The sequence below is a fragment of the Varroa jacobsoni genome, unplaced genomic scaffold (genome assembly GCF_002532875.2).
Source record: "Varroa jacobsoni isolate VJ856 unplaced genomic scaffold, vjacob_1.0 scaffold_119, whole genome shotgun sequence".
Taxonomy (NCBI): Eukaryota; Metazoa; Arthropoda; class Arachnida; order Mesostigmata; family Varroidae; genus Varroa; species Varroa jacobsoni.
In genome coordinates this window covers 244,593-268,486 of record NW_019213021.1, presented here as the reverse complement: position 1 = coordinate 268,486, position 23,894 = coordinate 244,593, and the positions used below count along the sequence as shown (strand labels likewise).

Here is a 23,894-nt window from a genome sequence, read left to right as displayed (position 1 = left end):
TCTGGGCGATTTTCAGCAAAACAGTAAGTGTTGATTATCCTTAACATAGCTTAAAACTCCAATTGCTGCTTCCTTATTATTTTGTTCTTATGTTACCAGGACGAAGAGGAGAAGGAGAAGAAGTACATGCTACCGCTGGACGGGCTGAAGATCAAGGACATCGAAGCGGGATTCATGAGCCGCAGGAACACCTTTGCGCTGTTCAACCCAGATCAGAGGTTAGTGAGTTGGCTTTGGCTATTTTCTTTTTAGCCTGCCCATAGTATGTATTGTTTATTCAAACATTTATTCTCGCTGCTAGAAGCATGGTGAAACGTTAGGCAATACGAAACTATAATCTAGCATCCTACAGTTGGTAGGAGAGCATTTCGTAACGCCAAATGTCCAGGTAATTCGTTGCACTGCTGGTCAGTGAACTAAATGTAGTGAAAATAGGATTCAAGTCTGAGGGTAGCAAAAACATTTGTTGAGGGATCAGTTATGGTACAGAGGTACACATGAACGACACAAGAGCCGAAATATGTTGTCTTCGTTGCATAAAAATAATGTCAACACCTGCACTTGTTATTATTGGAAAGTGTCAAAATAGTTTGTGTTTATTTATTTTTATGAACCACCGTAGTGAGTTGCATTAGCAGAACTGGCAGCCGTGACTATGGTGCAAATACGTACTTTTTGTAAGCGTGAATTTCAGAAATCATATAATAATGGGTGAATATAAGGAAAGCTGATATTAAAATATGCGGACCAAGTAACATGAGTCTGTTATACAAAGATATCTTTTTCGAGATGATTTTACAGCACTCTAAGTTCGTAACTCATATTTCAATAGAAGTGGGTTGCTTTAGTTCTGGTGCTACGAAAGTATTTAATTACGATTGATTTGTAGCGATAAGCATGATTTTAGTAATTTCCGTTCATTAGGGTTGATTAAGTTTGGATAAATTGAATTCGGTATTAGGTTAAAATGCTAGTTGTAGTTGAATTAATCGCATTGAGGTTAGCGTATTAAGCCACCGTGGGCGAGTTACGACTTTATTATGAAATACCGATTCCGTACGGCCAATTTGTGATCTGTTTATTGCTCCAGTGTGAAGCCTGATCCCGAAGTGCAGGGCATATGAAGCGCCTTTGATGAATTAAGGTTGAATTATTCATCTTGGGTGTAAGCTTTTATAATGTACTATTATTTACAAACTTATTGCGCGCTGTGACAACTATAGGAAATTGTCATAAACAAGCCTGATGTGTTTTTTGTTGTTTGTGGCTGTTACTCATAGTGACGTGTACGTATCTCGCCATGGAGAGAGATCCACTATTACTACTACCGCTTGTACGCTTCGCTAATTTCTAAGCAGTTCCTGTTGCTTTGCTACCTAGGTTTCTATCGCTGTTAAGGCGCTCAAAAACTCAAGAGCTTATTTCCTAACCTGCGTAAAATTTTATAGTCGGGTTTTGAACTGATGCACCACTTTTTCAAAATATGAAAATATCTATCAGGCACAATTTGTAAAATAAAAACTATATTTAAGGAATAATTTGTGAATATTGCTCTTGTTTTTTTAAGACCTCTAAGCTGGTAATAGTGCATCTGCTTCAAAGCCCGATCTCCATAATTTCGCTATATGAACAACACGAGGAAAAAATTCTTAAACAACAAGAAAGGAGCTCTCCAATAATATATATCGCAAAAAAATAATGAAAAAGGAACAGTCAATGTGAATAGGTATCATTTTGCGACAAACTAATACTTGTGAGTAGTTCTCTGTTGCTACTTTATTTGATTAGTAGATAGAGAATAAAATATAGAAGAGTAGTCTCTAGTAGTCCTGGATCTTAAAGCTCTCTACCTTGCTTCTTTCGTAAAAAGTTAAAACACGACACTTTTTTATTCTGACACCAAAGCAAGGCCATTGGAACGATCATACGTAGAAGTTTTACTCTTGTACATGCAGTATCAGGAGGGACGGTTATTTTTGCAAAATAAAAAAAAGTCCAGTTTGTAGACGTTAGGCTATCAATGTGAGGTATTGCTACCATCGATGGACATCACCTATTTTCACTCAGGTTATTTCACTTAGGTATAGCTATGCGATGAATCCCTAGATATTCAACCACTACTTTTGACTAAATACTGAGGTTATTTCTATCACACATAGCCGGTTTTTAATGCTATATTTGGTATTGGTAATAGAAACGTATCCGAATGGCAGCAATATACCTACATGTCATTTTGTTGTTGTTGTTGTTGTTGTTGTCGTCGTTGTCGTTGTTATCGTCGTCGTCGTCGTTGCTGTGTGTGATTCTTATCTGCTGCCACACGTCTGCTGCTTCTTCAATCGCCTGCAACGTTCAACTAAATCCTCATGGATCCTATACTAAAAAAATATCACCATAACCTCTACGACTACTCTACTCCTACGGTTCAACCTCGTCTACTAACTGACCAAATTAAACATAAACGGATGTATACGCCGACTTCTGAAACATTTTAATTATTCTATGAATTTACTTACAATGCGCCTTTAAACCACCGTCTGCCTAAAATACACAATGAATTCGCTTCAAAAAATAAAATTGCTCCTCTGCCATAACAAATTCATGCATCATAATTCATTTAACTACTTTCTCGCTTTCTATTTTCCACCGTGTGATGGCATCGCTGGTTTAATAAATTATGACACCGAATGGGTACGGGCTATCGATTCTGTCAAAATGTTTTGCTGCTTTGCTGAAATCATGTTTTTATCTTTGTCTTTCGTTGAATCTGCTAAACATGCTTGTCATTATTTGAATCTTTTTTGTGATTTCAATCATATCATCTTTTTCGATTGTAACATGCACCAATTGTTGTCTTGCACCGTCGTCTGCTGTGTGGCTGACCCGTTCAATTCCCATTGAATCCCATAACTAACGTTTGTTCGGCTTACCCTGGAGGAACGTGTACAAGGATTGCAAACAACTGGAGCTATCATGCGAGAGTCAGGAGGACGTCGATTCATGGAAGGTAAAGTTGCCGCTTTCTATTTGACGGACGCAAAGCTTGTTTTATATCATACCTTAAAAACGCCTATCGAACAGGTTACCTAAGGCCATACAAACCTAAGATAGGAACTATTCGTAGCTACCAATACCCATGCTATCCCATAAATCTGTTTTTACTTCACTCAAATAGTCATTTGTTAAATACGTCGGATATCATCATTGGCATGAGGACTTACTGCACTGCGTCAGATACAGACAGAACGTCACCAAAATCAGCGTTTGAAGTAGATATTTATTCCTCTAAAATTTGTCGCAGCAAGCTCACGTGTTAAAAATCATTCGGAAGTTTACGCGATCTTGTGAAGAACCTCGTTAGTGAAAGTTTGACGAGACGTTAGATGACCTTTCATGCAATTTTTCTAATCTTGTGTTTATAACAACCTAATAGTGATGAGTATCTGATAACCGAAAGAACAAGGATCTAACGTTCCTGATAATCCCACCAACCGTACAAGACCAAAGAACATATTTTAGCATCTGTTCCCCAGGTAAATGCCCTTTCATGAAATACAGTTACAGATCGAGAACAGATTTTATTAAAAAAGCAGTTTGGGTCAACTTGGTTTCAGTGGTTTCCAAAGTCATGAGGAGTTGTCAGTACCGTACTGTTTGCAATGGTTGCATAATTGTTGTTATGAATTAGCGAGATATAACAAAAATGTGAAATAATATATACTTTCGCGACAGATTGTCTCCAGTGGGTCTTGACTTATATCTATCTCCCAGTGTATATTTTATGCTACATAATCTCTTTAAAATCTTAGCAGGTTTATTATTGTTGGTAATGATGACTTATTGAATAACATAATAATAATAATAAGAATAATGAAATTACATTATTACATAATTATAAATTAACTAAGCCATCAATATCTAAAATGGCTTGTGACTTTTAAGTATAAGAACATTGCGCTAGAAATTCAGACAACTATGGCCAGTCTAGAAGTTAGATTATGATATAATCTGCATATGAATATATATTATCCCCTTTTTTACATCCAGCTTGCCCACTTTGGCATAAGCTTATGAAACTATATATTTGACGTCTATGAAAGTGTAGGGATTGTAGGCAAAGGCCAGCTAACGTCTGGGAGACCTTGTGATGCGAGACGCGTAGAACGTCGTTTCTGAATGGCTCATAATATGACTCGCTTTAGCACGAGCCTTTCCTATCCATTTAGTTTTTGATTGTACTTCAATTGTCATTCATTACAAATTACACACATAAGGAGAAACATTGCTAATTGTAACGCCAGCTGGTTACGTTATATCGATAAAATTTCCCTTACAAATCGACAACGACTTATTCGATACTTATACTTACGAATAATGAGCTCTAATTATACGGCGAAATCCAATTTCGTATGTGTCAAGAGAAGATGTTCTAATGTAGACTACGAAAAAGTATATTTAGGTTATGCCAAGATCCTTTTATTGAAGATTCGTAATAATTAAAAAAAAAAGAAAAAAACGTTGACTTTTTTAAAAGTCAAGCTTGGCGCATTTAGGAAATGATTTTTACTCTTACATCTAGAGCCATTTCATAATGATTGTAGTTTGTATGTAAATTATGTAAAACTTACTCCGGTTTTTCTCAAACTTCGATTTGGTCCAGAAATTTCCCCTAAAGTGCTAAAAAACTATTTTTTTAGAAACTCAAAATTTGACAAGAAAACGAAAAAACCTTTGTATATAATGTTCGAGAAATCTTTTACAATCCTCGTTTACGCAATTCACTCAAATATTTATGTAATCCATCCCAATCGGTCGAGCGCAGATAGACCCTAGTACCATCAGCTCACACGAAAATCAGACCGAAGTTGAGATTAGGAACGCATGATAATGTAACTTTAACTGCCCACAATTGAATAAGAAAAAGGATTATTATATATATTATAATTAGTTATTATTTTCGAAAAGTGTGGAGTAGCTAAAAATATTGGCTAACCCAGATCCAGTTGAAAATTGAGGTATAATCGAGATTATACGCACTTCCTTGGATGTTGTAATACGTATATTATTTTTAAGCGGTCTTTTTATAACTTCCAGTATAATCGGAAAATGGTGTGGCAAAAGGCTGTGTTATAATTGTCGATTTAACCGATGTCTTTTGACCATGCTTTATTTTATAATCCTTTGCATTTACTATTTTATAGCTAAGGTTTATTCTGTTTGATGTTCTACGTATGTATTTTTGAGTAAAATTTACTTCCTTCGTTAACTGAGTGCTTAGCAATTATTTCCAAGTTTAGTTTTTTTTTTGTTATTTTACTAATATAATCCAAAATTAATTTTAAAAAGTGTAAGCAAGGAACTGTGGTTTTATTTCCCGTTGCTCTATTTCATAAATTTGCTATATGTCCGAAAATATTGTAATTATCCGACGTGACATAAACAGCAAAGCCAGAGGCCACTCTACGGACAAATGTTACAAAGGGTACATAATAGCTGGTTACTAGTTTTTAATCCTCACATTCGCATGATTCGTACTGCTACATACTTGTTATCTATTATACTTTTTAAAATATCTGTTTGATCTAAAACTCCCTTTTTGCTGTCTTTAGCAGCTAGTGCAATCGCAGATATGCTGAACCATTAATTTTGTTTCTCACCAGTTATAAGCCCGATCGCCACTCTATAATATACCCAGATAATAACTGTTTGCTTTGAATTTGCTTACTTTTACACTGTCGCTGTATCCAGGCGTCGTTCCTCCGAGCAGGCGTATACCCCGAGCGACAGAGTTCAGAAGTGGGCGAGGAGGGAGCGACGGAGGGCGGAGAGGGCGGAATGGGCTCGGGCTCGATGGACCCACAACTCGAGCGACAAGTCGAGACGATTCGCAACCTCGTGGACTCATACATGAAAATTATAACCAAAACATTCCGAGATCTCGTTCCCAAAGTCATCATGTATCTTTGTATCAACAACACGAAGGACTTTATTTACGGCGAACTGTTGGCAGCATTATACGCGTCGGGAGATCAAAGTCAGATGATGGAGGAATCGCCAGAGGAAGCTGCTCGTCGAGAAGAGATGCTTCGCATGTACCATGCCTGCAGAGAGGCCTTACAAATTATTGGTAAGATTAACACATATCATTATTGTGTGTTAACCTTACAGGTGTGCTTGACGTGGTTAAACCAATCGATTATTGATAGATTTGTATTTGTAGCAAAATATAAGCATCATTTATGATAATTTCTTTATTACTTAATTGCGAACGGAGGCTCTGGAGTGAAGTGACACACATAAGCATTATGTACATAAAGGCTTTCACAAAAACGCTTTTTAATAACTATCCGAAAGAGGCAAATTACAAAAAATCATGAAAACAAGAAATCACAAAACGCTTTGCGATAGAAGTATATAATCTGCATTATTCCTTTGCACTTCCTCCAAAAAGCAGAGTCCGTAAAACAAACATATCATTTTTTCTGATCTACGGGCTTTATTTTTTAAGTTTTTCTTCAGTGATCTCTACTATAACATTGGAAAGAATCATTATGTAGTTACAGCTACTGGTGAAATTTAACGACAAATCGTATGAGCAGATATTAGTGGTCGCATTATTTTTTCCAAAAGTACGCATAAAAACTATGGAATTTTTTTTAACGCGGGGGAAATGTTAAAAAATATTGTGTGTAACGCAAATATAACTCACCTTTTTTGAAAAATATCCAAACACTATATTATCAGTAGTCTGACTTAAAAAGAGCTCCGGTAGATCAGTAATATTAATTGTTATTATTATAATTTTTCGAAACGTCTTTCATGTAGGCGATGTTTCGATGTCAACAGCATACCACCCTGCTCCTCCGCCAGTCAAACAGGACTGGCTGCCTCCCAGTCAGGTGTGTCCTCAGAACAATCGATACTTCCAACAAGTAACTATCAAGTAATGACATATATAGTGTAATGTGTGCACATTATTAAGCTAATTATATATATATATATATATAGATATATATAAAATCGAAATTTCTAAACTAATAAGTAATTAGCCGAAGGTTGTAGCAAAATAATTGCTCCGTTACATTACGCAAAGAAAGTAGTATTAGAAACTGTTTGCTCAAATTACAGTCGTCCGATCCACCGACATCACCGGGCGGAAACAGGCGTCCTCCGACGAACCCGGGATCAGCGGGTCCTACGGGCCCCCGAAGTGCTCCACCACCTCCCGTGGGTCGGCCCACCCCTCTTCCTCCCCAGATACCCAACCGACCGAGGCCAGTTGCCCCCTCGTAAGTTTGAGCATTATTTTTAAGATTTATTAATTGTAGATAAATTGTTGTGCATACTTTGCTGTTAATTATGTGTCAAAAAGCATCACGGGCGTGGATTCATTACCATGGTTATCATTGCCTACACTGTTTAGCCTAAATATAACCATAGGTCACTTAATTAGGTCATTCACAGGAAGGAAGGCAGTCATGATTATATGTTGTTTACTGAGTACGGCACATGCAGCATTTGCCAGTAACTTGCCAGTTGATCACCCTGTTATGTAGATTACTCGAGTATTAATAAGATCCAACTTGTTTTACATCTCTACGACTTAGATACCTAGACTGTTCCAACGGTGTGGTATTTTATTATCAGTAAACAGCTTATATGCTATCATGTAAACAGCTTTAAAACTGTCGATCGAAGTAATGAAGGGACATTCTTTTTCTATTAATATTAAAAAGCAGGTTTATAGAATTTCGGTAGATTCGAATTAATTTATGATGTGCTTTGCGAGAAATGGTATTTGTTTTCTTATATTTCTTTTCACCTCTCCAACCTTGTTATTATATCCAGGCATAATCAGCTCAGAGATGATGTAGAAAGTTTTTGGCTTGCGTCTTCCAACTAAATATTTTTACTCTATATTTGCTAGTCAAGGACAGCACATTCGGGTTTATTGTAGTGTTTGATGCATATAGGTTCCACGAACATGTAGTTAGAAGAAAAATCGGAACTGAATAAGTTTCTTTATTATATAAAAAAGCACAAACTGCAAGATCCCTTAAAGATTACACAGCCTCAGAAAAAAGTTAAAAATTAAGGATGTATGATGTCCGGACTGAGTAACTGGATTTGTATAATTCAGGTATGAATACGAAAATAACATCGTTTCTCAACATCGGCGTTATTTAGCTTTGCTAATAGCGCAAGCAAAAGTACTAACCACTTACAACTGTATTTCTTCTAAAAACACGTTTATTGGCTAAAAATCGTGTTTTTAAAGAATGTTGCTCCCCATAAAAACCCTATAAACATACAAACCAGCAGCTATCATGGATTAGCTAATAGCTAGCATCGTGATGGGCTACGTGTCTTACGAAGGATCTAGGTGTTTTCACTTAAATGATTAACAGTCTTTACAGAAGTCGTTGTTTTTCCATTAGAGTCTCAGTCATATTTTACTGCAAAAGTCGATTTCTTTAATTTGGATCTTTATATCGTCGATTCGCTATTTTATTATTTTAACACATTGATCGACATGTGCATTTTTCCCAGGTAGATAATAACAGCCGTAATACATAGGTGAACTTTGTAGTAAGGCTCTTATCGTGTACAAAATTAAGTGATCTGTCTTAAAAGGCGTGTGAATGTATATGCCAGTGATTTCCAACACGGCTACTTTTCCATTAATTTGCGCTTATGTTTTCTCTAGAACAAGCAACTTCAGAGGCATAGTTTTACTGGTGTAACCGAAAGTACCTATCAAGCCAGAAACAGTATCGTTTCCGAAAAATTATGGACCTGTTTGTCTTCTTTAAAAAAAAAAATCAAAGTATAAAAATAAAAGTACGAGCCAAACATTTATCATATGTGGGCCGAGTGTGGGCTTGACCCTGACAGTTGATTTGTTTCCGCTGAGACCCTTGTCCCCTAGTTCTTGATTCCTTTTCAAAGCTTTATTCGCAGTCAGCTTAGATATTGATCAACGGTATTGCAGGCTGATAGAAGGGGCGGCTTACGCCACCGAGTAATCAACGCGGAGTCATTCTGGTTAGGTTTCGTACCTCACCAAATGAGCTAAATCGTATCCTCCGTGAACCCTCTGGCCGCGGAGAACTGTTGGAAATGTCTGTATGCCCGCCAGACACCTTCCGATCCGACAATCCTTTCCTTCAAAACCACCCTAGCTAGGATCTCCCATTTACCTTAACATTCGTGCAATCGAGTGATGTAGCATACCTTTTATTTAATCACCAAGGGAACGCAGTATTTCTGCATTTCCAAAACATAAGCAAGCACGCTGCTAGCGTATGATAAGTCATGAGTTCAATTCTTTTCGTGTATGGTACACAGTTGCCTGAAGGGTCCTTCCCTATCCTAAACAGGTAAATTTTGAAGGCGTTTGCTTGAGGTAGTAGATAAGTTCTCCGCCAGGCCGTGTGATCCAGACCTCAATATTAAGGATAATGTCTTTAAAGACCGCGTCTGGAGTGAATTTGCGCGTGGAGTTCCATTTCATTTTGACATATGCCAATTATGGCAATGATTCTTTCTTAAGCGTCTTCTATCCAGTCGTGCCATGAGACGTTTCTCTTTTATATTTAAGTTGCAAGGTGTGGTCCCCATGTGGTCAAATCATGAGTGTGTGTGTGCTGATAGTGCCATGCGTTAGAGTGACCTTTAATGTTAGGACTCGCTGTGTTGTGCGTAATGAGTTCTTGGCCGTGTTGCCCGTAGACACTAGCAGAGTCTAGGCAGAAATCCTAAACAGTGCAATCGATTCCGCGGCCGCCATTACGAACATTTGCTTCCTCTTTCTAGGCCCGTAAGTGTTCCGTAGAGTTGTCAGTAGTTCCATAGGTACTTCGATAACTGTTGCAACAGCTCCTCTAATGTGGTACATGCACCATATTGGATGATTTAGCTTAATTCTCAAGTGTCTTGTCAAAATTTTAACAAAATTCATTTTTTTATTACCCAGTATCACCGTAGAAGATAGATATCTTTTACGATTACGGTGGATAATAAGAAAATAAATTTTGTTAACATTAAGTCATAAAGCGTGAGAAATATCTTTCTTGTGCTAGTGAGTAGTATGGTTTCCGATTTCGTAAGGGCCAATAATAACCCATCGTCTTTTATCTATATCATATTTCTGTGAGCATTTGATTCGCCCTACGCTCTGCACTCCTGCGTCCTACTTTTCTTCCTACTCGAAGTTCTCCTAATGTCCTCTGTGTAGGCAATAATTTATGCTTCCAAGAAGGTCGTCCAAAAGCAAAAGCCATCATACAGCAGAATGCATTGTAGTAAGCTCAATGTAAACCAATGTGTGGCTTCTACGGTCATAGAAAAAATATTCTTTCCGATGGCCGCCGATTATAAATACCCGGAGATCAGAGAAATCAGGTATCGAGAGATCTGTCCCTTCTTCAAGAGAGTAAACACCTTGCTCAAGGTAGGGGTGTTAAAAACGTTTTTGGCATGCAGAAAGCTCGTTACGATCAACTTCTTCGAGTACATTGCTGTTTGAGCTAATTCTCTCAATATTGTATGTGATAAGTAGGTTTTGGGCGTTTCCGTAAAAATTGCGTCTCTTGATGTTTGGATTTCAGCAAACCCAATCTATCCACCGGAATATCTTTCTTGAATAGAGCAAGAAAGGACAAGGTGACAGTTTTGAAAAATTTACGGGAGCCATAATGTAGTAGTAGTAGTAGTAACTAATATAATGTAACCTATAGGAGTAATTAATAGTTACATAAATATGCTTTAATGCTATTGATAACCAACGGGCATTGATAAGAGTAAAATCTGGAGTTTTAGTCTCCACGGTTCTAACTTAGAAGAATACTTTGTCAGCGGTAACGTTTGACGGGGATATCGGCTAAATGACAAGTAGCAGTGTGCGATTGCGTCCTCTGAAAGGACGAACGTGTGTCCACAATATTTTTTTAAACAATTTAATCAAATCATAATTATGCCAATGTTTCAAAGACTAACATGTAAGCGCGTCTTTCTGTTTCTTTTCTTACGCACGCTGCCACTACCACTACTGCGGATATCACCAATTGTCTCAACAACCAACAATCTGCATAACGTATTGCCAACTTGAAATCAATTTATGTATTAAACAAATGCATATTTAAATAATTTTATACTTCTTACATTAAATTCACATTTACCAATATTAACCTGGTTCACTACTAACAAATAAAATCCTGATCGGAAAAACGCGTCAATTAGTCGTGGGGCTACTCCGACCGTTCCTCCTCGATCCTAAATTTCTCGGTCGGTAATGATGAGTTCGTTGACAACGATGATGACGATGAGGTCCTAGTCGGAATCGAACAAGAGGACGACAGTGAAGTGGCCATACAGCTTGGACAGGAACAGAATAACAATAACAAGATGTTGAAAGATGAAAACCATAGAATCCGAGTGATGTATGATTGGAATTTCCTTGTCAGTCGGGATGACGATTACGACGATGATCAGGACACTTCAAAGGCAGAAGGATGTGACAGTGAGTTATTATTTGAAGGCGAAGATGCTGGGGAAAAGGACGATGCCGATGTAGAAGAGGGTGACGAGTTAGGGCTCTATGTGGATGGGGAAAGAAACGATGGTAGTAATAGTAGCAGTAGTAGTAGTAGACGGGGAAGATACGGAGGAAGTGGCCGAGATTCGACGGATGATAGTGATGATGACGGGAATCGGCAGGAAAGCGGTGCCAATCAAAAACATGGAGGCCAAGAAAGGGCTCAAGGCGGACGTCAAACCGAGGAACGCTCATCAGCAAGGGAAGATAGCCACGAGCACCACAGCGAAGACAGCAACCATAACTCCAACAGCAGTAGCAGTAATGGCGACTCCAATGGAAATAGTAATCATGACCATTCAAACGGAAATCGTGGGGATAAAGAGGATAATGGGCGCAGAGATATTGGGGAGAGAGGTGTACAAACCGGCAGAAATGGCGCAATCCGCGAACAGCAGGAAAATCCAAAGGCTGACGATTCAGATGGTGACGATGACGAAAGCGGCGATGCAAATGATGACAGAAATAGGGAACCTGAACACCGAAGATCCGGCCCACATCAGCGGCATAGACACAAGGGGGAAAATAAGTCAGACGATGATACTGATGATGATGATGATCAACTTGAGCCCCTACAAGAGGTTGACGAAATTGCTGAAGAAGTGGATAAGGGAAACGAAGACATTTTACCGCGAGATCCAGATATTCGGGAATCTTTTCAGAGTGTATTGGTTATTCAGCAGGATCTAAAATACCAAATGCGTTTAGAAGTAAATCAGAGAGCTATCTCTACTACTACTGCATTAATTCCTTCATCCTGTAAATTGCTCTCATTTAGACCTCAGGCCCAATCAGATTCGTCACTTGGTGATGTTGATTCGATCGGCGAAAAGAGCCGCAGTTTAATTAGTGTATCTTCATGCACAAAGACCGTACGTAATGCGTCTACACAGGTCAATCTTCTGGAATATTCAACGTCATTGTCTCGTTCGGATAAACACAGTCATCGCTATGGAAGCCGCTCGAATGGCGGTGGCTCGGGGAGGGGTGGTCATCACAACGGCGCGGGACAACATCATCGATCTTCACGAAATGGTTCAATACACTCATCTTCTCAGGGTACTCGAGCGCCATCTGCTGCCAACTCTCAGGGTTCCATTCCTTCGCTTCCATCAGTATCAAAACGACCCTCAGTGTCATCCAACCGTGAACCATCAGAAGGTTCCCAGATTTCCCAGGTTCCATCGCTGTTGGGTGGAGGCTCCCAACCGCCGTCGGAGCCGCCGTCGGGTGTCCAGTCTCGGAAACAATCTCTAGCTCCAGGACTGCGTGCAACAAGGGCAGCGGGTAGGGGAGGCAAAGCTGGCGGGAGGGGAGCTAAAGGTGGTAAGGGGGGTAAAGGCGGTGGTAAAAAAGGTTCTACAGGGAACTTTGAATCCAACTGCATTATGGCCACATGTACGCTATGCGGTAATGCCTCTCGCAAGGGAGGTCATTGGGATCTGGAGACAGTCAAGCGCTGTCCTTCGTGTTGTCAGTGTTGTGCGCTTTGTCGACAAGCTATGCTGTTAGCAGCCGACACTCGAAATAAGGTCAGCAATAAAGACTAAATTTGTACCAGGATCCGAACGTCTCAAAAACGAATGTTACTGAGCACTTCAACCTAATACACGTGGAGTGTAATATAATAAACGCTGAAAGTGTTGTATCGTGTCTTTGCCCAACGACAGGTATTGAAGACAGAGCTGTAACAGTAAGCCAACAATAATAATGCCGTTATAATATAACATCACGCATATATGTGTGAATAAATATATAAATGTGTGTTATCATATTGGGGTTGCAAAAATGGATTGCCTGCTCAGATGGCTGATAGAAGTTGCGAACAAATACTGTTATCCTTAAACGGATGCTTTTTGGCATTCATGGATATTGGACCATCGCTGGTGCCAGCCGATTCCGGTCTCATCGTTTAACAGAGGACGCACGTCATGCCCATAAATACACACATTCAAAATGCCTAATATATATATATATATGCGTAAATCGATACATTAATTTTTTCGATATTTTGACGATTTCCCTATTTACGCCCGCCCAAATCATATACGTATGTCCCATTAGTTTGATCTCGTTTCAACTTGACAATGTTGAGCAAAAAATGCATGAACAAGTCCGACAAGTTTATTCAGAAAACGTATTAGAGTCAAAACAATGACACATACATTTTCTGAAGATTCCAGAATACTGTTTCGGGCGACGTTTGCTGCAGAGGCGTAGCAGTTCACGTTTAGCTAAGAGAAACGGTCTAATAATTCTTAAAATGTACGATGTCAGACGAATTCATGAGACATTTGTTTATGACTTGGATGGGCGGAACCAAAAATAAGTCAACTTTAAAAATCGAATGTCCTCTTTCATATATATATATATATATATATATATATATATATATATATATATATTCTTATATATATGCGCGTGCACGTTAAATTGATAAACGGGTGTTTAGTTACTTCCCCAGTTATATTAAATTTAATTTCTGAGCGTTTATGAGAAAGATTCTCTATTGGAAAACCTGCGTAGCTCTGTCCTAGCCTTTTCCGGAATGTAAAACTACAGCTGACTGGAGGGTATTAGAAGTAACAGCGTTACTTTTATTGTACCATTTCTAAGTTGTTGCGTTCAACTAGGTGCATGGCACTTTTGGAGAAATTCCGTGGGCGAGTAACAAAGCAAGTTAAGAGGCTGGAAACCTTCAATGCATGTACCTAATCGAAAAAGGCTTCGGAAAACTGTTTTAGTTTACTTTGGCGGCATGTGAATTACACCCTCGTAGTTCCAAGTACGTGTCATTTATTTACAAACTTTAGTTTTAGGATGCCACGACTTCGGGTGCAGTGTTCAAATACCAAAAAAGGGCTGGAAAACCTGCGTTCACACATTTCCATAAGGTTGAAGGATGACTATTTCTGCTAAAAAATAAAACGGGGTTTTTATTCGACCTACTGTGTTATATATATATATATATATATATATATATATATACGTCAGAACTTTATTTCGTCATATCGAAAGTGATATAAATCCTGAGTTGGTGAGACGTGTTGAGACACACTTGCCTTGCTCACCTCCTAGATCAAATATAAATCATTGTTGTCAGCACGTGCTTGATTGCCCATTGTTATTTGCCCAGGTGATTGATTGTTGCCCATTTGTCAACAAACATTGATGGAAAAGAACACGTAGTTTAGAAGAAATAGGTGGTACTATCTCCGTTTAATTTATCAATCTATTTTATTATGGCTTTTAAGAGCGCTGGTGAATACTTTTCTGGAAAGATACAGCAATACCCATCTCGCCAAAACTTTCCAGTGTCTTTACAGTATAATATATTCATTAAGAACGATCTAGGATAAAACAAATACGACTAAAGTTTGAATAACAGTAACGTAAAAGTATCCTGCTGATCTGGCGAAGCAAGCGTATACTATAAGTGCTATTATCCCATATAATTAAACTATTTACGCATACGAGGTTTTTGTGTTTCATATTATGTGAATTCCCATTACTAGGCATTGAGACATTGCCGTTGATTCACTATTTTCTTATCTGTTTACTTTGGGTTTTCTACGTTATGTTCCTGAATGAAGGCAGAAAGAGCAAACAACAAGTGTAGATGTAAACGCAGTTACCAATATTAGTAGATATGACGTCACAAAATAACGTATCACGAAATATCGAGAATATCAGCAGCAACAAGGTCAACTGCACACAGGCGTATGGATACACTATGCTTTTACTATGTTATTACTAATACATATAAGAAGCAAGACAACCATTTACTTAAATTAGTAATATTCATACGACGCATAGAGATTGCCGCTTCACAATAGATATAACCATTTACAAATGCCTAGGAGATTTTTAGCGGATGATAGCGCTTGAAGGCTTATTTCACTGTCTATTAATTTAGAATCGAGTTTAACAGGCGAACAATATAATAACAACAATAATAATAATAATAAACATCACCATGATTATAATTCTAGAATTAAACTTCAATTATTTCTAATAAAACGGCTGCCATCTGAGTGAAAAACAAACACCCACAATGAATCGGTTGCTAATTTAATTAAATAATTTAGTGTACTTTCACCAAATAAGTTACGCATTCAACAATTTTGCTTTTTACTCTGTTGTAGTGCCGTACAAGTCACTACCATAGTTTTGAAAAATTTTATTGACTGTCATAGCTAAAACTTATATTTAATGGCACGAGAAAAGCATGAAAGGAAATGTGTTTCGTTTTTTTTGGAAGCTCAACACTCTGCTAGCATATCCCGGTGTTGAGGCTGAATTTAAAAACAGTCAATTGTACTAACGAACATACATTGAATAATTACCATGATCTTCAGTAGAATATTTTAATGCGCAACTTGTTGTCACTTACGTACCCCCGAAATTCTAACTATTTTTGCCCGTGGCAGCTGACTGGACTTTTATTAGCGGGATAATCTTCGCGGAGTTAGTTCGAGCATTCGAAGGTAGCTTACGATTTAGCCACACCGATAATATGTGAATACGCAGGTATAGAAATATTAAGGACATAATTGTAAAGCTTATTCCGACGCTGTTTAAGTTCAGAAGCGAACTACGTGACGGCAATTAAATACGGTCGTAAAAGAAGCTGAAAAGGTATATGCACAAATTCGAACTTTTCGAAGTTTTAACTGGAACGGGTCATCAAATCGCGTTTTGCGTCTGTTTAAGAATTGCTCAGAACACAGGGGAGACGATCCACTTCGTCTACAGTCCTGTAATCATGTAATGCATTATCTAGCAATAAGATTAATTGGATGACTAACACTTGTTATTTAGTACGATTTTGATGTAATTGCCAAAATCTAGCGTAGCGTCTAATTTGATTTCTGCTGCCCGCGGCATATGTGGGGGGTGACGACTATTAGATGAAAAATGTATGCACTTGGCGTTCTTCCAGCCAACTAAGAGCAGACATATCTACTCGTCTGAAATTTTGAATGGCCGCGTTCAAATTGTCGTGCAGATCAGTATTGGTGCATGTTATATGCCGCGCAGAGAAAGAATAGAAAAAAGATAATTAAATACAAAGTAACAATAATTTGTAGTACCTATAACGCAAGTAAAAGAACTAAGCATCGTGTAATAGCTACGTGGAGCGAATAAATGGTACGGGGAGGACATGTAAAACGGCACGCGAGAAGCAATGCTATGAAAGATATGGTGATCCAATTCACGTCACCTCTAAACATACTACTCCAATTATAATGGCCAAACGCTAATTGATAACGAATATACAAAGCTGGGAGGATGTTAGGCGGCAAAAATAACAAACGAGCAAACTACAAAACTCAAAATTGTAAAGGCGGATAAACAACACAAGCCTGCCACGATGGAGTTAACTGAAATATCGTGAATGTGAAGTTCAAGACTCAGTAAGCAAGTAAACTAGGGAGTATGACAATAGAAAACTATATGCTGTTGAAGATACTAGGAAACTAAAGCATGAAAGAAAAAAAAGAGCGTTTGTTGTTCTTGTTTTGTTGATTTTCCAGGTCTTTTTAGTTATTGGTTTGAAAGAATCGTTCCTTATAGATTAAAAGTGTTGCGTGCCACCGGCTATTTTCTATATATATATATAAGAGATCGCAGGTTTAGCTGACAAACCCGACGATTGAATTTGATTAATGGAAAAGTATTGCATCTGTCCCCGCCAGATAGAACATATTTTTGCTACCGTTTTTTCCAGTCCTCAAAAACACTTTATCTTGATCATCGGAATCGTCAGCTTTGTCAACGATTTATTGAGTCGAACTGCCTTCCCTTCGCCTTAAAGAAAGTTAGGTCTGGAATTGGGGTACACACAAAAGTTTGACACGATAAAGCGTTGTGCAGACTGAGTAGTTAAGTAATACATTGTCGTGTAGAGGATCTAGGACTAGCTACACTATAGTTTGTCTTGAACAGAGCCAGCCTCTGGTCTCTTGCGTCAAACAGCTGCGAGTAACCTTAACTATCTTGGAGCATAAATTCGTAATAAATGATTACTTGATTATACATGGAAATTGTCAAAAAGGCAGCTTCAATTTGTCGTGCGACTTTTTTGGCTAGGGTCCCTCTTTGAACCGGTATTCACAAAATTGTATTTTGGTCTCGTCGTCGTACACCCACACCTAAACACCCGTAATAACAGCCTCAAAAAACTTTTTTTCGCTAATTTTTTTATGGCGATTCGGTTCTTCGTGAACACTACTCGCTTCACCCCTTCTTAATTCCTATCCGTGATCGTCGTCATAGGCCTTCCAGGATAAACATCGTACTGACTGCGGATTATGTAAATAGATGTCTGTGTGGCTGATTTTTTTTTCACACAAGACTTCTTGCACGCCTGTTGCACCATTTAAAAAAAATAGTACTATACCGTATTGTTTTGAACACCCATCAAGAATGCTTCTACCCCACATATGTGACAACGACGCAGTATTTGCACACAAGCACTGATACTGGCGGAAACGTCTAGGATTATTGGTATGTTTAACTGCGCCAGCGATCAATTAGTTCTCGCCAATACACGCGGTCCTCTAGATCTGCGAAGTCCTGCGATTTTCTCCAACATTGGTAAGGTAACCCTCCGAAACCGGACATTACGTCGGCCATTGTAGTTATTTAGTGCACACGCCTCAACATTTCTGTAACAGAAATGCTGCTTGCGATGACGAATCACACTCCACAGCAACGTTTACTCTTGTAGTTCAGTCTACCTTTGAATTAATTAGTCTCTCAGCTTCTATAGTTTTGTTTTCTCTGCTGCTATTACTTATAATAGTGATATATCAGCATCGGCATAACTGTTTTGTTACGCACCAACTTATAATGTAGTAAAAACGGAAGCCGAAGGGGATAAGATCTCAGGATGTACCGCATGTTGCATAAAGCAAGAACTTACACAAATTTAACGAAATGAAAAAAAACGAATGCAAATGTGTTTCAAAAAATATTTTTATGAAAGCACAAGCCTACAAAGGCGTTTGCTATTTCCTAAAGTGGAAAGTGGAATAAATTTTTTTTCTTTTTAATCAAAAACCGCGATATTCCTGTTGTATGATGATTACAGTATCCATTCAGGTACCAGCGTGTTAAACGCATCCTTCATAAAAGCATTGACCATTTTTAATTAGAATGCTTTACAATCTCATGTTATATTTGATTTCATTTGAAAGTTGACGTTTACTAGTAGATCTAATATTTTTGGAATGTCTGTATTTAGACCCGAGGGAACATGAATGTAATTTCTGCAGGATTTATTTAGAAATTTCATTTTGTGATTTTTTACGATACGTTTCTACATGCACCACCAAGGAGTTTTAAACCTACTTATATATATATATATAAAACTACTTATAAATATGCTTGGCTCCTATACGAGCTGACGCAGAATCATTTACTCGGTCGTATTTAAATCTGCAAATCTTTACGGAAACACAACGAAATCGTTGCATTCATCAACGGATTTGCTACAGGTGATGAACAGTGGATCACATGCAGCGATAACTTGCGAATAAAAAATGTGCTCCACGATTTGGCGGAGCCCAGACAGTCACCAAAGGAAGCGATGTTATATATTTTGTGAGATTGAAAAGAAGTCATGCGTTATAGTTTTTACCGTCCGGCCAAACAATTGATTCGGACCCTTACTATCAATAAGCATAGTGACAAGATTCTAAGGACCCATTGCAAAAAATCTACTGGAGTTAGCAAAGAGAAAAAAACGTGTCTCTTACCATGATAATGCCAAACTATAGGTATTTAGCTGCAAACAAAAACTGAGAAAAGTTGTATGAAGTGCGCCCACCGCATAGTCCGTATTCTATACTCTCAGACTATTCTCCACCTTGATCTTTATGGACCACCCTTAATGGGGGACACTTTAATAGAGGGACGCAAAAATCACTGGCGACAATTTTCCGCCCAGGAACCATAGAATTTCTATTGTGATAGAATTATGGTGTTACCAGACAGGTAACAGAAGGTCATCAATTTAGATTATGCATATTTAGCTTAACGATATCGCTCTAAACTAAAATATAAAAAAAATGGTGGCTTCAATTTTGACTTAAAAACAGTCACTACTTTTTCGACAATGCAATATATTCTACAAAAAAAATTAGGCCTCTGACGTACACTCAGCTAAGTCTACAGCTATTTATGTGAAGGGTAACACCAAAAAATCGCCGAAAAGGCGCAAATACGGAAAATAATTTATTTCGAAATTACGAATCAAGTAGAAGAGTTGGTTATCGCAATCGTGTGTGCGAAGCCTACATAACCGGCAGTTTTGTTGTTTCATCTACAGTTTGACCACGGAACTTTCGCCGTAATAAGCTCACTTGGCGAATGCCCGATCCTTAAAATTCCCGTTATTATTATTTTTATATAACACATCTTACATAATTCTAAAAACACATTTAGGTCAAGCCAGGAACATTTTTTTATAGGCACGGTTCGAAAGTATACTGCCGAAAATTTTTGCGCTTGGAGTATCACTCTAGAACTTCGTTGGCTACCTAAAATTGACGGTTATTGTTACCAAGCGGAATGCTGCTTGCAGTGAACCCGAAAAGTACTTTAATGTGCTAAAGTACTTATGTAGAAAGTCGGCTAAAAAGACTAACGAAAGTAATTTACGTTCCCTGTAGCTTTTCAAGTTAGAGAATTTAGTACAACTAATGTCTCGACTCTTTTACTGAGGAGTTTTACTGAAGCCCAATTCATGGCTTATACGAACCTGACGTCGATTTTGTATACACTGAAAGATTCATGGGTGCAATTCAAAGCCAAAAATCTTTCGACTGTTTTATTCTCAAAAGCAGTCATTAAGTGATATAAAACAGTAGCAGCGACGCTATGGTTACGTATATTTTGCTAGAGTACAAAAACGAAGCTTGTTAGTCTATTTTATGAAGCAGACTGTGGGAAGGGTCGATAAGACCAACATTGTGGAGAAAAAGATTTAGCCAGCTCCCAAAAAAATTGAAAGTCTGCTTCTAAAGCTGAATGTAAGATCAACTAAAGCATTACTGAAACGAAGACGAATTAGAGTTGAGCTTACTATGAGGAAAACTAACGAATTCCCTTGTATGAATATTAATTAAGGTAATTCAGGTAGAGAAAAAAAAAATTCCTAAAAATACTCGTACGTATTTTTGGGTATGAATTAAAAAATATAAGGTGAATGGCAGTTAGTTGGACAAAATACTTGGAGAAGGACACCTTTGCCGACATGCTAAAACTATGTTTGACTTCTTTCGGTTCGACCAATTATCGTGTCCGAATTAACGCGGAAGGAAACTAACAGTGACTGATCGAGTTGGGCATCGATTCAGTTCTAAAAGCCACCCAAAGAAAACAGTGAGAATCGTGCATCTTGTAGCTCTAAAGTAGCATTTTTCAGACCTATCATTATTTTTATATGAATATTTAAAGTCGCAATTGCAATCCATACAACATATAAACTATACAATTAAAAACAAGAGTCTAAGCCAACTCGCTCATACTAAAGCCGAAATGCACAGGAGTCAAAATAGTCAAACTCGCTAAATCAAAAATTTGTTGGAATGATTTTATGGAGAGCCGATGTATTATTTTACTACTAAAATTTGAAATTGGTGGGAAGTGACATGCCAGATATAACATCAGGGATATATGTGATTGCATCAGAGCTATTATTATATCAATTGAATAAGCGCATTGCAGAAAAAGTCTGCTCTTTTGTTCAGAAGACTCCTCAGCTGACTAGATAAATTACTAGTAGTGACCTAAGTAATGAAGATTAAGGTTCTTTTTAACTATAAAACAAAATTTCTTAAAAAATTACTATAGTCCGAGGCATAAAGTTGAAGCCCTTTTCTCTCATTCAGAATGATTCAAGCATTAAGACTATACAGATGTTAAACAAGCATCGGTTCTGGAAAGCTATGTACTTTTTTGACTCAGGTAAGTATCTTGGCAGAATAGGTTACTCGGTCATACTACAAGATAACAACAAATAAAAAAATTATTTGATATACCCAAAACTATTCTCACACTTGGATTCACACAACCTTAATTAATTTACCGCATTTCGGTATATCTTAACGTGCCTATTTGAACGCGAAATTATAGGATCATTCGATCGGCCTAGACAGTGCGTTGCAAAGCCGCTGCGATCGTGTAAGTTATTTCTGGCCATTCAAAAGTATGACTGCAGAACTTGCTTATAAAACTCCTTTCTACATTAATGAAGTTTATAAAATGTATCAAAAAGGCAAAAAAGCTATCTTTGATGCGCTTAGATGTTTAGTACACAAATGAAAGGACACTTCTTTAGACAAAAATAGTTTTTAATAGCTGGTGAAGACTACTTGAATCGAAGAAATTGGCGTGTTGGCATCTGAGTTAAGTAGATTCAATATAGTGCAAGATTCAATATAGGTAGATTCAACGACAGTGCAAGTAAAGTTTATTGTTGTTTTTCTTGTTGTTGATGTTGTCGCAGAACAACAAACTTAGAGTAGCGGAAGAAGTGCGTCTGTAATTTGGGCGAAGTCCAGTCCTTATTCAGTCTGTTCGCTCTGAGCGAAGCATCAACGAGGTTAAAAAGCTACTTTTTGCTTGAAATCGACATTACATGTTACAATTAGTTCTCTTATGGCTTGTGCAAAACCAAAAAAAAGGCTTCCATGAGGCAAACCTGAGCTTTTGTATGGAAATAAACAGCCGTTTTGAAGAGAAGAATATATTCAACTGCCAGTAGGTTGTTCAAACAAACTCTGATGGTTAACCTTTGAAAAAGATTTTTAAAGAAAAGTTTCGACTTTTTTGCATCTTTTGATTTTTTGACCCTTCTGCGTTTTAACTTACTATCAACCTAAAATTTAATTACGTTGAAGTATATGTTGTTGTTTAAATACATGAGTATATATTAAGAAAAAGTCCGGATTTATATATATATATATATATATATAGCGTGCGTTATCACACGCTAGACGGCCGACAATAATTAAAAGAGAGAACTCGGAAAATATTTAAGAAAAGGTACTAAAATACGAGCCGACTGGTCAGTCAACGCAAGGATGAAATGTGGGTTCAGTGCGAAAATGTGTAGAGAAATATTAACTTAAACAATTTTTTTTCATAAACTTTATAAATTTGATAAAGTAATAAATTGACAAACCGCATATAATTCTAAGTCTCAAGGTGTAGTCAGGTCTCGATCGCAGCAACATGAATTTTTTGCATTACTTTTGAAAGGGAGCGCGCAGTTGTGCGATGGGATTGGTTATACAAAATTGAAGTTGAAAATTGAAAAAAAAAATAAAAATGGGAGCGGTAGTAGCGAGCATTTCGGGCAGTAAGTGCTGCAGAGTAGCAATAGTAAGTAAAAAGAACAAAACGTTGGTTTCGTAGGTTTTTGAACGTTGTTAGGGGAAGTGTATTCTGGAACTACAGGGTATAGTCAAAATTGACCAGATTGTGTTAATGGTTTCCTGAATAGGGTAGCGTCAGCATGTGAAAGACGTGGCGCAGCGGGGTATAACAATTAGGAAGCAGTGTATCGCATGAAAAAAGAAAGTGAGATATGTCATATTGCTTTCGTGGCCTTTTCCTGGGAGTCTGACACCGCTAGTAGGTTTCCGAGGGTAGCTGTAGTGTCCAGAACAGAACATGTCAGGGGAAGGCCGAGATAGGATTAATGCCGAAGCAGTTTTTGACAATGAGCTGTGTAGAGGCAGAACAGAGATACAACGGGATGTGACCAGGGTGTATATATAGTTGTATTTCAACAGAGAGTGTGCACGTGCACTAAGCTGCACTTCTCAATCGATGCAGCCGCGATGCATGCTTCCTTCATGCAGCCGCATGAAGGAAGTGAAGAGAAAGTTAAAGTATGGCGTGAAGTAGCGCGTGACAGCCTATCACATAGGAGAAGGAAGTAAATGTGGCTATGTATATAAGTCCAAATGATCTTTAAAGTGTATGTATCTCAGAAGGCTAATGAAAAGTTAGCAGACCGGCGGACGATTTCAAGTCGAGGCCCTTGCCCGTGATCATAAACCATATGCCGGTAATCCATGTCTATATATCTGCCGACAACCCGCACTGGCCAAGTGAAGAGGAGGTTATGATACGTGAAGATTACGCGGCAATGTAATATGGGTTAGACAAGTGTGGGCCGTCCAAGTTCGAATTGTGTTGGTAAACCTGCGCGAATAGCCGCAATCATGAAAGGCAAAAAGATTAGATGAACACATTGCTGGCTACGGTAAAATGGGTGACG

At 38.0% G+C, this 23,894-nt stretch overlaps 1 protein-coding gene across 6 annotated transcripts in view; it reads left to right on the top strand.

Annotated features, from left to right (window-relative positions):
- The window catches only part of shi (dynamin-1 shibire), a 112,865-nt gene that overhangs the window by 77,617 nt on the left and 11,354 nt on the right, over positions 1–23,894 (top strand). For 4 of the 6 annotated variants that reach the window (XM_086971037.1, XM_086971034.1, XM_086971036.1 and 1 more), the window contains 5 exons: positions 100–219; positions 2,936–3,007; positions 5,749–6,127; positions 6,826–6,899; positions 7,129–7,289. In XM_086971037.1, the coding sequence (XP_086827163.1) occupies positions 100–219; positions 2,936–3,007; positions 5,749–6,127; positions 6,826–6,899; positions 7,129–7,289 (806 nt within the window). Of the gene's footprint in view, positions 1–99; positions 220–2,935; positions 3,008–5,748; positions 6,128–6,825; positions 6,900–7,128; positions 7,290–11,241; positions 11,390–23,894 lie in introns of those variants that run through there. The other 2 variants (XM_086971044.1, XM_022844346.2) reach the window with 2 other exon arrangements.